Source organism: Paroedura picta, chromosome 3 (assembly GCF_049243985.1).
Source record: "Paroedura picta isolate Pp20150507F chromosome 3, Ppicta_v3.0, whole genome shotgun sequence".
NCBI classification, from domain to species: Eukaryota; Metazoa; Chordata; class Lepidosauria; order Squamata; family Gekkonidae; genus Paroedura; species Paroedura picta.
Window position 1 is genome coordinate 9144262 of NC_135371.1, and position 12400 is coordinate 9156661.

At 49.4% G+C, this 12400-nt stretch overlaps 1 protein-coding gene across 4 annotated transcripts in view; it reads right to left on the reverse strand.

Annotated features, from left to right (window-relative positions):
* Nucleotides 1-12400, reverse strand: part of PRRC2A (proline rich coiled-coil 2A) — a 45339-nt gene that overhangs the window by 24538 nt on the left and 8401 nt on the right. For all 4 annotated transcript variants that reach the window (XM_077330795.1, XM_077330796.1, XM_077330793.1 and 1 more), the window contains exons 2-5: nucleotides 2515-2686; nucleotides 1605-1782; nucleotides 1402-1501; nucleotides 93-165 (exon numbers count right to left, since the gene is read on the reverse strand). In XM_077330795.1, coding sequence (XP_077186910.1) covers nucleotides 93-165; nucleotides 1402-1501; nucleotides 1605-1782; nucleotides 2515-2626 — 463 coding nt within the window. In that variant the 5' untranslated portion in view covers nucleotides 2627-2686. The remainder of the gene's footprint in view (nucleotides 1-92; nucleotides 166-1401; nucleotides 1502-1604; nucleotides 1783-2514; nucleotides 2687-12400) is intronic.

Here is a 12400-nt window from a genome sequence, read left to right on the forward strand (position 1 = left end):
GTGAACAACTGTGCAGACAAGTGTTCGTTTTTTTCTTAACCCCTTCTTACCAAACTCAAGCTTCCATCACAGTTTGTTCCAATGCCACTTACCATCTCCTTGCGCTCCATGGGTAACGCTGGCCTGTGCCCAAGACTTTACCCCGCTTGCTACTGTAGGGGGATTCTGAAAGAGGCAAGAAACCGAGACTGAGCAACAAACCTTCCTCCTGTCTTCTGACGAACCAGCAATAATCAAGATCTCCGGCAGGGGCTACAAGGGCATTTCTTTCATTTTAAAGAATATATATTTGTTGACTTTGTGGTTTTGTTTGTTTGTTTCATTCATAGCCTGCCTTTCTCTCCCAATGGGGAACCATTCTCCTTTCCTCCATTGAACCCAAAGGAAGGAGAAGGGGCTGGGAGTGCAGAATAGCCCAAAGGAAGGAAAAGGGGCTGGGAGTGCAGAATAGCCCAAAGGAAGGAAAAGGGGCTGGGAGTGCAGAATAGCCCAAAGGAAAGAGAAGGGGCTGGGAGTGCAGAATAGCCCAAAGGAAGGAGAAGGGGCTGGGAGTGCAGAATAGCCCAAAGGAAGGAGAAGGGGCTGGGAGTACAGAATAGCCCAAAGGAAGGAGAAGGGGATGGGAGTGCAGAATAGCCCAGAGGAAGGAGAAGGGGCTGGGAGTGCAGAATAGCCCAAAGGAAGGAGAAGGGGCTGGGAGCGCAGAATAGCCCAAAGGAAGGAGAAGGGGCTGGGAGCGCAGAATAGCCCAAAGGAAGGAGAAGGGGCTGGGAGCGCAAAATAGCCCAAAGGAAGGAGAAGGGGCTGGGAGTGCAGAATAGCCCAAAGGAAGGAGAAGGGGCTGGGAGTGCAGAATAGCCCAAAGGAAGGAAAAGGGGCTGGGAGTGCAGAATAGCCCAAAGGAAGGAAAAGGGGCTGGGAGTGCAGAATAGCCCAAAGGAAGGAGAAGGGGCTGGGAGTACAGAATAGCCCAAAGGAAGGAAAAGGGGCTGGGAGTGCAGAATAGCCCAAAGGAAGGAAAAGGGGCTGGGAGTGCAGAATAGCCCAAAGGAAGGAAAAGGGGCTGGGAGTGCAAAATAGCCCAAAGGAAGGAGAAGGGGATGGGAGTGCAGAATAGCCCAAAGGAAGGAAAAGGGGCTGGGAGTGCAGAATAGCCCAAAGGAAGGAAAAGGGGCTGGGAGTGCAGAATAGCCCAAAGGAAGGAGAAGGGGATGGGAGTGCAGAATAGCAAAAAGGAAGGGAAAGGGGCTGGGAGTGCAGAATAGCCCAAAGGAAGGTAAAGGGACTGGGAGTGCAGAATACCCCATGAGAAGGGAAAGGGGCTGGGAGCAGCAGGCCTGTGAGTTATAGGGACGGGGTGGCCGTTAAGGAGGCTCAAGGGCTGCTGCCCCCACGGTTTACCTCGGGGGCTGTTGGGGGTCGTTTCGGTGGGTTTGAGGCAGGCGTCTGTGAAGCCGGCGGCGACTGCGATTCCGGCGGCTGAGCTGTCGAGGCATCGGTACTGGAATCGAGAGAAGACAGGGCCCGTGGCCGCGTGAAGGCTACAAGCTGGGGGAGGGAGAGGGGGGTTTGCTTGGGCGGTTGCCCGGCCCCCCCCCACCTACCTCTTTGGGTCTGGCTGTTCCTGCTTGCTTGCCCATCCTGTCCCGTCTTTCGGCACTAGCGAGACGTTGGGGTCATTGCCTTTGTTCTCCGCTTTTAAGCTTGGGAGGTTCGCAGGGGGTGGCATGCGCCGAGCAATGGCAACCTTACCGAGACTCTGCAAGCCATGGCGGGGAGTGACTGCGGGGGAGAGTGAGGAGGAAGGGTTAGAGGGCAGGCGCGGGGCCTGGCTGCCATCCCGCCTCCCTGACCCCTCCACCCCAGTGTCAACCCTAAAAGGGCCAATCGGGAGAAGCGTGGGGCGGAGGAGCTGCTCAGGGCGCTGCGAGTGCCATCATAAAGGCATCAGAGACTCTAGTCTAGGCAGGTTCATCACAGCAGCTGCCTCCCCCTTGGATACAAGCAGAGACGGCCCGTCAGCCGAAGACGAATACACAGAAAGAAATTTCCAAGCTGGCGATGGCAAAAAGCTTCATTCAAAACGAGTTCCTAGGTACAAAACCTCGTTTTCATATTTTCGTATTTTACTTCCGCAGTTTTCTGAATCGGGTTTGACCCCGTTTATAAGAGAGTTACCTTGATGGTCCTTTGATACTAATACACCCAAAATTATATGGCTTAAAATATAAAATATAAGGTATATAAAATATAAGAATTAGGGTAGTGGGTTGAAGACTGTGTTTGTATCCCTGGGGAAAAAAAACCCAATTCAGAAATAAGTTTACTGAGGACGTAAAATACGAAAACGAGGTTTTATACCTAGGAACTCGTTCTGAATAAAGTTTTTTTTGCCATCGCCAGCTTGGAAATTTCTTTGTTTATTATGCCTCCCCCTTGGAGAGTGGGACAGGGAGGAGGCCACCTGCAAGCACCTCCTTGCCCCCTCTGTGTCGACACGCGGGCCCACTGTACCTGTGGGTTTCTGGATCTCTAAGGACTTGCCCTTGTACGTATCAAACAGGTTGAGCGACGAATACTTTTTTCCATCCTTCCCCTTTGCTGTTTGCCCCAAACGATCTGACATTGCGCTGTACGGTCATTGAGTACGATGGTTCCTCCTGGCTCCCCACGAAACGTGCCTCGGCTGGAGGAGGAGAGAAGAGGAGGGAGGAAAGGCAAGCCGTCATTTGCCAGGAAGGGGCGGTCCCATTTCTGAAGGACCCACCAATGCCTGCTCAGAATCATCATGCCATCAAGAATTTGCTGGAGACGCAGTTTGTGAGGCCAGGGAGGTCTTTATGTTGGTGGCAGCCCATGGCAGGACATCGCTGGTTGCTAAGAGAGCTTGGGGAATCCTGGTTCTGCACAGGTATGGGACTTCCCTTGTTTAAAAACCTAATTTAAAACTAACATTTAATTTGATCCCGGTATCTCTGTGCTTCCAGCAAAAAAAGGCAAAACCACAATTCAATCTCCTGAATGTCACTGACATGTATTAGTGTGGCGTATCTTATCTGTAGTTTAGATTTTAATTATTTTGAAGGCAGCTGCACAAGGCTAGTGCCTTTATTAGGGTTTGAGCAGCAAGAATTGGGGTGGATGTGTGTCCTAATGGGATTGTAATACCTCGTGTAGTTTTTGTACAGAACTAATGGGATTGTACTACCTCGAGTAGTTATTGTACAGAACTGTATGCAGCCACAAGGGGAAGGTGGGGTATAAATATATTAATACTTTCTGTCAAGGGTAACTCCTTTCTTTATCATAAACCTCCTTCCGTTAGGGTTCCACACCCAACAAATGCTTTAAACATCTGGCTCATCTCAGACCGGCCAACTGGTTGGGTATTTTTCTTCCTTTCTTTCTTCATATTTGTACTTATGATATGCTAATCCTATAATCGGGATTAGCAACAGATGTCAGGGACAGTTCAGGATTCAAGGTGTCGCTTTCACTCAAAGGCCGGTTGACGATTCCTTGTCAGGGCTCTTGTGAAAGATCTGCTCCTCGTGCAGCCAAGTAGGAGCACTGCCACTATGCTCAAAGTCTCCCACGCCTCCAAAGCCTTGGGAGACTCAAGCTAGCAGGGATTAGCGGTACCAGGGCAGGCTCTAAGGCGGGGGCAGTTTGACTACCCCTGCGGTTCCTGACCCCTCAAATGGCCCTGACTGGGGAGCAAACTGAGGGGCCTCGCTGTATTCCACTCCACAACAAGCCCACCACAACTAGTTTGCTCCGAGCTGCAGCTCCTCACAAAGAATATCTGGATCGACACTGGCCTCCCAACAACCAACCATTACAGCTGCAAAACCCATCCACACGGGAGCTGTTGGGAGTGAGAAGCCACCCAGCTTGCTGAGTTGATGGCAAGAAAGGGAAGCCGAATCAGGTCTGGGGGCTGCCTGAAGCCCCAAAGAGTGTCAAGGATGTTCTAAGCCGTGATTGACCCGAGAAATCACGTGGGCCAGGTATACTGACTAAATCATGGCAAATCAAATCATTACAGACCTCCCCCCCCCTTAAAGTGAAGATTGGAGTTCCTCATCAGAAATATCTACATCTCCTGCTCCTCATCCCCTCTTTTTGATTGGTTCGGCAGCCTGAACGCAAAAATCTTGCTCATTTCTTAATGATGTTTTTAGCTGGTTCTACTAAAGAAGATGGGCTTCTACCTGGCTCCTTACCAAGCGCACCCACCAAATCTGGAATACAGCACAAAGTACCTGGTTCGCACTCAAGGTAACGAACAAGCACATTTACTTGCCCCGTTTTGCTTTTAGGTTTCCAAACCACATTTTCTACTTTTGCGCTGGCTTTATAGCACACTGCAAAATTGTTCTAGAGTTTCCCACTGCTGCATACTGTTGCGATGATGGTTCGGTATTTGTTGCCTTACGACTAATTTTGTCAGACAACTTGGGAATCAAACGACCGACAGCACAATTGACAAGTATTCTAATAAATAAACCAGGTCCCCACTTCCTAATTCATGTGCTTCTTCAACAAGTGTGTGTGTGGGTATGGCCCCTGAGCCGCCACCCCCCCCCCATGAAATCCACCACCGACATGTCCACCCCATGGAGCCATCAGTATGTTACAGTTAAAATGGTCGTTCTCACCATGTTTGTTCCATTATGTTACTGTTCTCCTATTATGACTGCATCGCTATTGTTCAATTTATCATGTCATCTGTACTGTTTTTCTCCAACTCCATGTAAACCGCCCTGAGCCTCAGGAGAGGGCGGTACATAATAAATACAATAAATAAAAACAATAAATCAATCAATAAATAGACTGAGTAATACCTAAGAGGATCATGGATAAACCTTCGGTTCACAGGTGGGGAGGGGATACATTCTATAAATAATTGGCTTCTACAAGCCTCTAAAGGTAAAGGTATCCCCTGTGCAAGCACCGAGTCATGTCTGACCCTTGGGGTGACGCCCTCCAGCGTTTTCATGGCAGACTCAATACGGGGTGGTTTGCCAGTGCCTTCCCTAGTCATTACAGTTTACCCCCCAGCAAGCAAGCTGGGTACTCATTTTACCGACCTCGGAAGGATGGAAGGCTGAGTCAACCTTGAGCTGGTTGCTGGGATTGAACTCCCAGCCTCATGGGCAAAGCTTTCAGACAGCTGCCTTACCACTCTGCGCCACAAGAGGCTCTTTACAAGCCTCTGGCACCACACAATTATATTTGCTTAGAAATGGGGTGTAACTGTGAAACTAAAGGATTTCTGGTTGGCTCTGGGTTCATGAGCAAGGATGGGAAGCAACCATTACTTCAACCCAAGGGCCACCAGGCCAGTGTTAAATGCCCGGGGTCAAAGGCCATGCCCCCAGAACTTTCCACAAGGCTGGTAATTATTGGGCAAAACAGTGCTTGCCCATGAGACTGAAAGTCAGGGTACAAAAAGCTGGGATGAAAAGACACATAATTTGTCACTACCATAAATATGTGACCTGCTTGATTTCTAACACTGGCCTCAGCAGTCAGGCGGTTTTCCCCGTGGTATTCTCTTTCACACCGAAAATAAGGTTTTAATACAGTATGGCTGATGGTCAGTCGTCAATGGAACTTAAGAGAACGGCGGAATTTAACTGGGTTGTATAAGCTTGGCATTCACTTTAAATCAAAAGCATTAAAAAGGAACATGTAACATAACAAGCTTTTTTAAGTCACCACAAATCTGCTTAATTTGATTCAGATGTTAGCCTGTCCTGGGGGTAAGCCAGTTCCTGACCCTGTGACCCTCCCCTTTCTAGATGGGCCCTACTTGGTTTGTGCTTCGGAGCTACGACGATCCAAGGAAGCAGGTGCCCATAATCTCACAGGCAGGGGCCAAGACTTTAGCAATGCAGGAAGGAGTCCAGGGTAACCTCAAGATGCCTTCGTGTTCACTGGCAGAAGGCAGTCACAGCAAACCAGAGAGCCAACATTAAGAGCAGTGGACTCTGGTCTAGAGCAGAGGTCGTCAACCTGTGGTCCTCCAGATGTCCATGGACTAAAATTCCCATGAGCCCTTGCCAGCGTCTGCTGGCAGGGGCTCATGGGAATTGTAGTCCATGAACATCTGGAGGACCACAGGTTGACTACCCCTGCTCTAGAGAACTGTGGGCTCGATTCCCCATTCCTCCTCCACATGCAGCTTCCTGGGTGACCTTGGGCCACTCATAGTTCTCTCGGAGCTCTCTTGGCCCCACCTGCCTCATGAGGTGCCTGGGGTGAGGAGAGGAAGGGAAGGCGGTTGTCTGCTGCTCTGAGTCTCCTTCGGGTAGAGAAAAAGTGGGGTGCAAAACCCAAACTCTTCTTGTTTATAGCTTTAGAGCTATTACCACTAAGAGTCCATCTGCATTCTGGGCAGCAGCAAAACCACCAAGTTGGGGCTGAGTTACTTGACTCAGTATATATTTCAAGTTCTGGGGCGTAATTCTTTCCTGGCCTGCTACCCAAGCTGGGGAAGATGAGCCTCCGATGCGTGCTCTAGCTCTCAGCAATGATGTTTGCCATTTATTTCTATTTCTATTTACTGCCCTCCCCCGAGGCTCATGTAATAAATGGGGGGGGGGGATGATATGAGGAAGACTTCAGGGTCACAAAGAACAAGGATCACTAGAAAGGAAATCTCATGCATACATTTGGTTACCTTGCACAATAACGAAAACTCACCACACCTGAAACACATCTCCAGCAAGGGATGTGCTTTGCAGCTCAGAGGTGGTCTTGATTTTCACAGGCTCTGACTCTAATTACGATTTCACCGCTCCCGAAGCCCCGTGGCTCAAGGAGTTGCAAACAAATCTGAAGGCAGGCTGGAGCCCTGGCACCTGGATCTGTCAAGGCCTGCAGTGTTACGCAGCCTGCTCCAATGTCACATTGATCTGGGGTGTGCTACAGCAGTGGTCCCCAACCTTTTAATCACCGGGGACCGGTCTATGCTTGACAATTTTACTGAGGCCCAGGGGGTGTGCTTTTCCGCTGACGGCCCTGACTTCCCGCTGGGGGGGTGCCGCCAGCAGCAGCTGCGCAATGCCATGCCGAGGCGGAGGCCCAGCCATGGCGGCCATTGGAGAGCACCAAAGGTGAGCCAGCGGCTGAGTGGCAGGGCAGCCCCCGAGGCTGCAGCTGGGGAGGAGGACGAGGAGGAGCCGCGGCCCAGTACCGACTGATTCACGGACCGGTACCAGTCCCCGGCCCGGGGGTTGGGGACCACTGTGCTACAGGACCAGTCCAGGCAGCTCCAACTGCAAACACCCTCCCAAGGCAGCAACAAGACAGCTCCTCAGAAAGGCTCCCGGAGAGAGACCAGCACCTTGGCAGAAGACATTAAAAAGCTGTTGTTTTTTCCCTGCAGTGGGCAATACGCAACCTGCAAAGCCATTAAAGTCTGCCTTCTCTGGAGCAAATCCCAGGTTCGCCTATTTAATGCTGTCTGAGGGAGCCGCGTGAGTGTGCATGCCAATGGCAGGGCTGTGACGCCAAGCAGGTGGAGCTGGACTGGCAAGAGAAGCGCTCGCTCTGGGCCGTGGCGAGAAGCTGAACAATTACGGGCTGTGGTGCCATTTGTCAACATGGGTCTTAGGGAGATGGATGAGATTTCTTTTTTTTTAATTTATGATCACGTTTTTAGACCGCCACTCCCAGCACAGCCAGCTCATGGTGGTTGAATACCAATAAAATACAGGCACACCTGGCTTAGCAGAGTCACCTGGCAGATTCTCACCTGGCCTGGCAGCCGTCAAAGGGCTAGAACAGGCTTTCTCAGGGTTTCTTCACAGTCCTGGAAGGGTTTCCCAAATGGGTGGCAGTTAATTCTGTTGGGGTTTTTCTTTTTGTATTTAAAATTTGTTAAACATTTATCCGGTGATGACTATATATGGTCATGTCAACCTGCCTCCCCCCCCAAAATGGCCAACAGAGGTGGGTGGGAAGGGGCCCTGGGCAGGTGTGTCCACAGCTCTGCTTCCCGACTGTATTCAGAAGAAAAAAAAGGAATCACAAGGCAACATAATGTAATAGTCCTCTCTGTATTATATTACTACTACTACTACTACTACTACTACTACTACTACTACTACTTTGATTTATAGCCCGCCACTCCCCTGAGGCTCATGGTGGGTAACAACATATAAAACCCCATTAAACCCCTAATACATAAAAACATCCTACAAAAACAAAAACACCGTCCAACCCGACCAACCTGACAACGGCAGCATTCCCAGGGAGGGGACCGGGGGGCACTGCATATACAGCCCTGAGAGGGGAAGGGGGGGGGCGATCTTACAAGGAGGCGCCGGCCTCAACCATAGGCCTGGTGGAAGAGTAAAAGTCCAAATAATGATAAGAGTGTCAACCAAATCCATGGTTGACTCTTTATTATTTGGACTTTTACTAATAATACAGAGAGGACTATTACACTATCTTGCCTTGTGATTCCTTTTTTTCTTCTTCTGAGTTTATACTGAGGAATCTACGGTTCTATACTTGATTGTTTCCTGACTGTATTCTGCAGGGGTGCGCCATTTCCAGGGCTTCTCGAAGCCTGAAGACTGTTTCAGGGCTTCTGAGAAAGGCTGGGCTAGAATATCGCAGGGCTCTATCTTCCCTCTGGTGACCAGGAGCCTGGGCCCTGCTCTTTGGAGTCAAGATTAGAATGCAATACGTAGGAAGGCTTACCGGACCCTCTCCCCTCTGGCAGTCAGCGAATGCACCAACTGCAGAACAGTTTCGAAAGACTTTGGGGAATGGACACCAAAGTCTTGACGGAGTGATGGCCTTTTTAATTTTTGAGGCTTTCAAGCGGGGCGCACTTCCAATTCCGTTCGAAGGCTGCCTGCTGTCAGCGGCCTCGAGGACCATTTTCCGCCATGATGGAGGGGCTGTGGCTTACTGGCAGAAGGTCCCAGGTTCGATCCCCGGCCTCGCCAGTTAAAACGACCATGCAGAAGGGGACGTGAAATGCCGGAGACCCTGGAGAGCCACTGCTGATCTGCCTTTGATGGACTGAGGGTCTGTTTCGGCGCAAGGCGGCTTTCGTGGGTTTTCACCCCAACACTGGAATGAAACAGAGTCAGAGTAAAATTGCCAAGGACTAGACTGGATTTCCTTTACCTTGGTCGGGAACCCAACAGCCCATTATAGGCAAGCCAACCAATGGGACCCCAAAAGAAAAAGCAATTTGCTTAACCAATACAGAAATGGCTTCAAGTCAGCAGCTACAGACACACAGCTGGCAGCCTCTTGGCTTTCTGCAAATCCATCTGTGAGAAATATCTGATTTATGCACACAGATTCACGGACATTCTCATGATCTGGCTTTCCAGGTACCCTTGCTGAGGGACTGAAACACTACGAAGGCATTAACAACCATATTTTGCAAGATCTACCATAAAATCTAGTGCTGCGCAAAGCCACAGCTTCTGTAACTTGTGTGGCTCTGTAGCTTTTCAAATCCACGACCTCCAGGTTCATGCTGGATGTAACTTCTGGACAGACTCGGAAGCCCCAAAGTTCTTCCTTTCTATTTAAAAAAAATCCTACAGATGTATTTTTTAAAATCCCATTCTTCTGAAGAACTCCACGGCAGCCCTATATATACTCTTTTTTGTTAATACTCTTGGAGTACAGCTTGGTGTAGCAGTTAAGTGTGGCAGCCTCTAATCTGGAGAGCTGGGTTCGATTCCTTGCTTCTCCACGTGTAGCCAGCTGGGTGACCTTGGCCCAGTCACAGTTCTCTCAGAGCTCTCTCAGCCTCACCTACCTCACAGGGTGTCCACTGTGGGGAGAGGAAGGACAGACAACTCCTTTGGCTTGTAAAAAACTGGGTACAAAAAACCCAGCTCTTCTCATTCTTCCAATGGTCTTGTGAGGCAGGTGGGGCAGAAATACAGTAACTGGCCCAAGACCACGCGGTAAGCTTTGTATTGATTTGAACACAGGTCTTCCCTTTTTTAAGTTCAACCATTGAAGCATGTGGTCTCTACAGCTCTTTTGCATTAAGTAGCTTCTTGACTTTTCCTCGGAGCTTTCTTACCACCTCCGTGTCGACCGTTTGTTCACTCCCGCAATTGTGAAAAGCTATTTCCTAGACATTTATTCTGAGCAAAGCGTGCAAATCGGACATGGCTGTCTCTTCACAGGAAAGCCAGTTCCTGAGATCCACCACACACTGCTAACGTCCTGTCACGGCACGACATGATCAAAAAACAGAATCCACGATAGGAGTTATGCAGACAGTAATGAACCCAGCTCTCTGCATCTCCCACTGTGCTGTATGGGAAGACGTCTAACCAGGCCTCAACATGGATGGGAGGAGGCAGGGCTGGATGCAAACAGTCATTAGCTGGTATCAAATCAGCAGAACGGCAGGTTTTCAGCGTAATAAGCAGACAGGAAAGATGGACACGCAAATCGTTAAGGATAGCTAGAAGAGCAAGGTATCTGCACCTCGGATCACAGACTTGTACAAGCATGAAAGGCACGGTTGTTTCAAAATGCCCGAGGAGGAAATAAAGGAGCTCCTTTACTCAGCATTTCACCATCACAGGTGCCGATGGCAATTCTCAACAGGCCATTCTTTACACTGAAATGCAGCCTGTCATTTACATCAGAGGTAGTCAACCTGTGGTCCTCCAGATGTTCATGGACTACGATTCCCATGAGCCCCTGCCAGCATTTTCTGGCAGGGGCTCATGGGAATCGTAGTCCATGAACATCTGGAGGACCACAGGTTGACTACCCCTGATTTACATGACCTTGACGGCAGTTGGGTTACCTCTTTGTAACTGCAGTATGGCCCACAACTACAGCAGACAGATGCAAAGAAGCCAGACATTACACACAAAAAGGAAAATCCCCTGCAAACAAAGCTTGCTGGCCATTCCCCTCCCTTAGACCAGTGGTCCCCAACCTTTTTCCGGCTGGGGACCGGCGGGGCAACTGCCCCGCCCGCTCAGCACGTATGCGCGGCCGGGCCGCGCATACGCGATGTGGCCCTGATTCCCTCTCCCTCCCCTCCCGCATTAAGGAGCTTCCCGGGCTGCAAACTTGAAGCCCGGGGAAGATTTTTACTGCGGGGGGGACGGGGAGAGGGAACCGCGGCCCGGCACCAGGCCGCAGGTTGGGGACCACTGCCTTAGAAGCTTGCAAAGTCAGAGGGTCTGCTCTGCTGCAGGCTTTCTCAACCAGGGATTCCTGATGGCCCTGGACAGGTTTCCTGAACAGTGGGGGGTTAATTTTTAATATATTTTAAAAAACTGGCTGGTAAGGCCATATATGGTCATGGCGACTGTCCCTCCCCTCCCAGGATGGCCAATGAGGAGCCTCGAGGGGGTGAGAAGGGGAGGGGCACCAGGTGGGCGTGTCCCCAGCTCTGCTTCCCAACCATATTCTGCACAATTGTGTCACTTCTGGGGTTTCTCGAAGCCTGAAGTATGTTTCAGGGGTTTCTCAACGGTCAAAAATTGAGAAAGGCTGCTCTACTGGAAGACCCAAATTAGTGTTTTAATATAGCAGCAGATGGGTTGAAGTTTTGGAAACCTAATCCAGTCCATAGAGGAAGAGTGGGTTTTTATATCCCGCTTTTCACTACCCAAAGGAGTCTCAAAGCGGCTTTCAATCGCCTTCCCTTCCCCTCCCCACAACAGACACCCAGTGAAGTAGGTAGGGCTGTGAGAGCTCTGACAAAACTGATTCGTGAGAACAGCTCTAACAGGACTGTGACTAGCTGGAGTACTGGGGAATCGACCCAGCTCTCCAGATGAGAGGACATCGCTCTTATAACCACTATAACAAGCTGGCTGGGTTTCAAAGGAAAACCAAAACCAAAAAAGGAAGACAACCCAAGCTTAAGAGGTAGGAACTCAGAAGTTGAGTTGCACAATAAAATAATGTAACACTTGTTGATTATTTATTATAATAATGAACAATTAAAAACAGAACAAAAACTTCATTAAAACTATACAGAACTAACAGCACATAAGACCAAACGCGTTTCAACCCTACTGTGTCTTCCTCAGTGGTTAGAACTGATAATATATAAGATATCTATCTACATAAGATATCTATCTATATATTAAACTCAGTGTAGCTGAGTGGTTGAATAGGATCTGTAAATTATGGCTCCAACCAATATATGTAAATTTTATCCTTTTTGGAGACCACCTCCTATGATATGTGCCTAGGGTCTCCACTCTTCTGTGTTGAGAGTGCATCTCATGTGTATCTCAACCACTCAGCTACACTTTATAAAGAGTTTAATATAGATATTTTATATAGAGTGTATTATCACAGTTTTGACCACTGAGGAAGACCCAGTAGGGGTCTTATGTGCTGTTAGTTCTGTACAGTTTTTATGAAG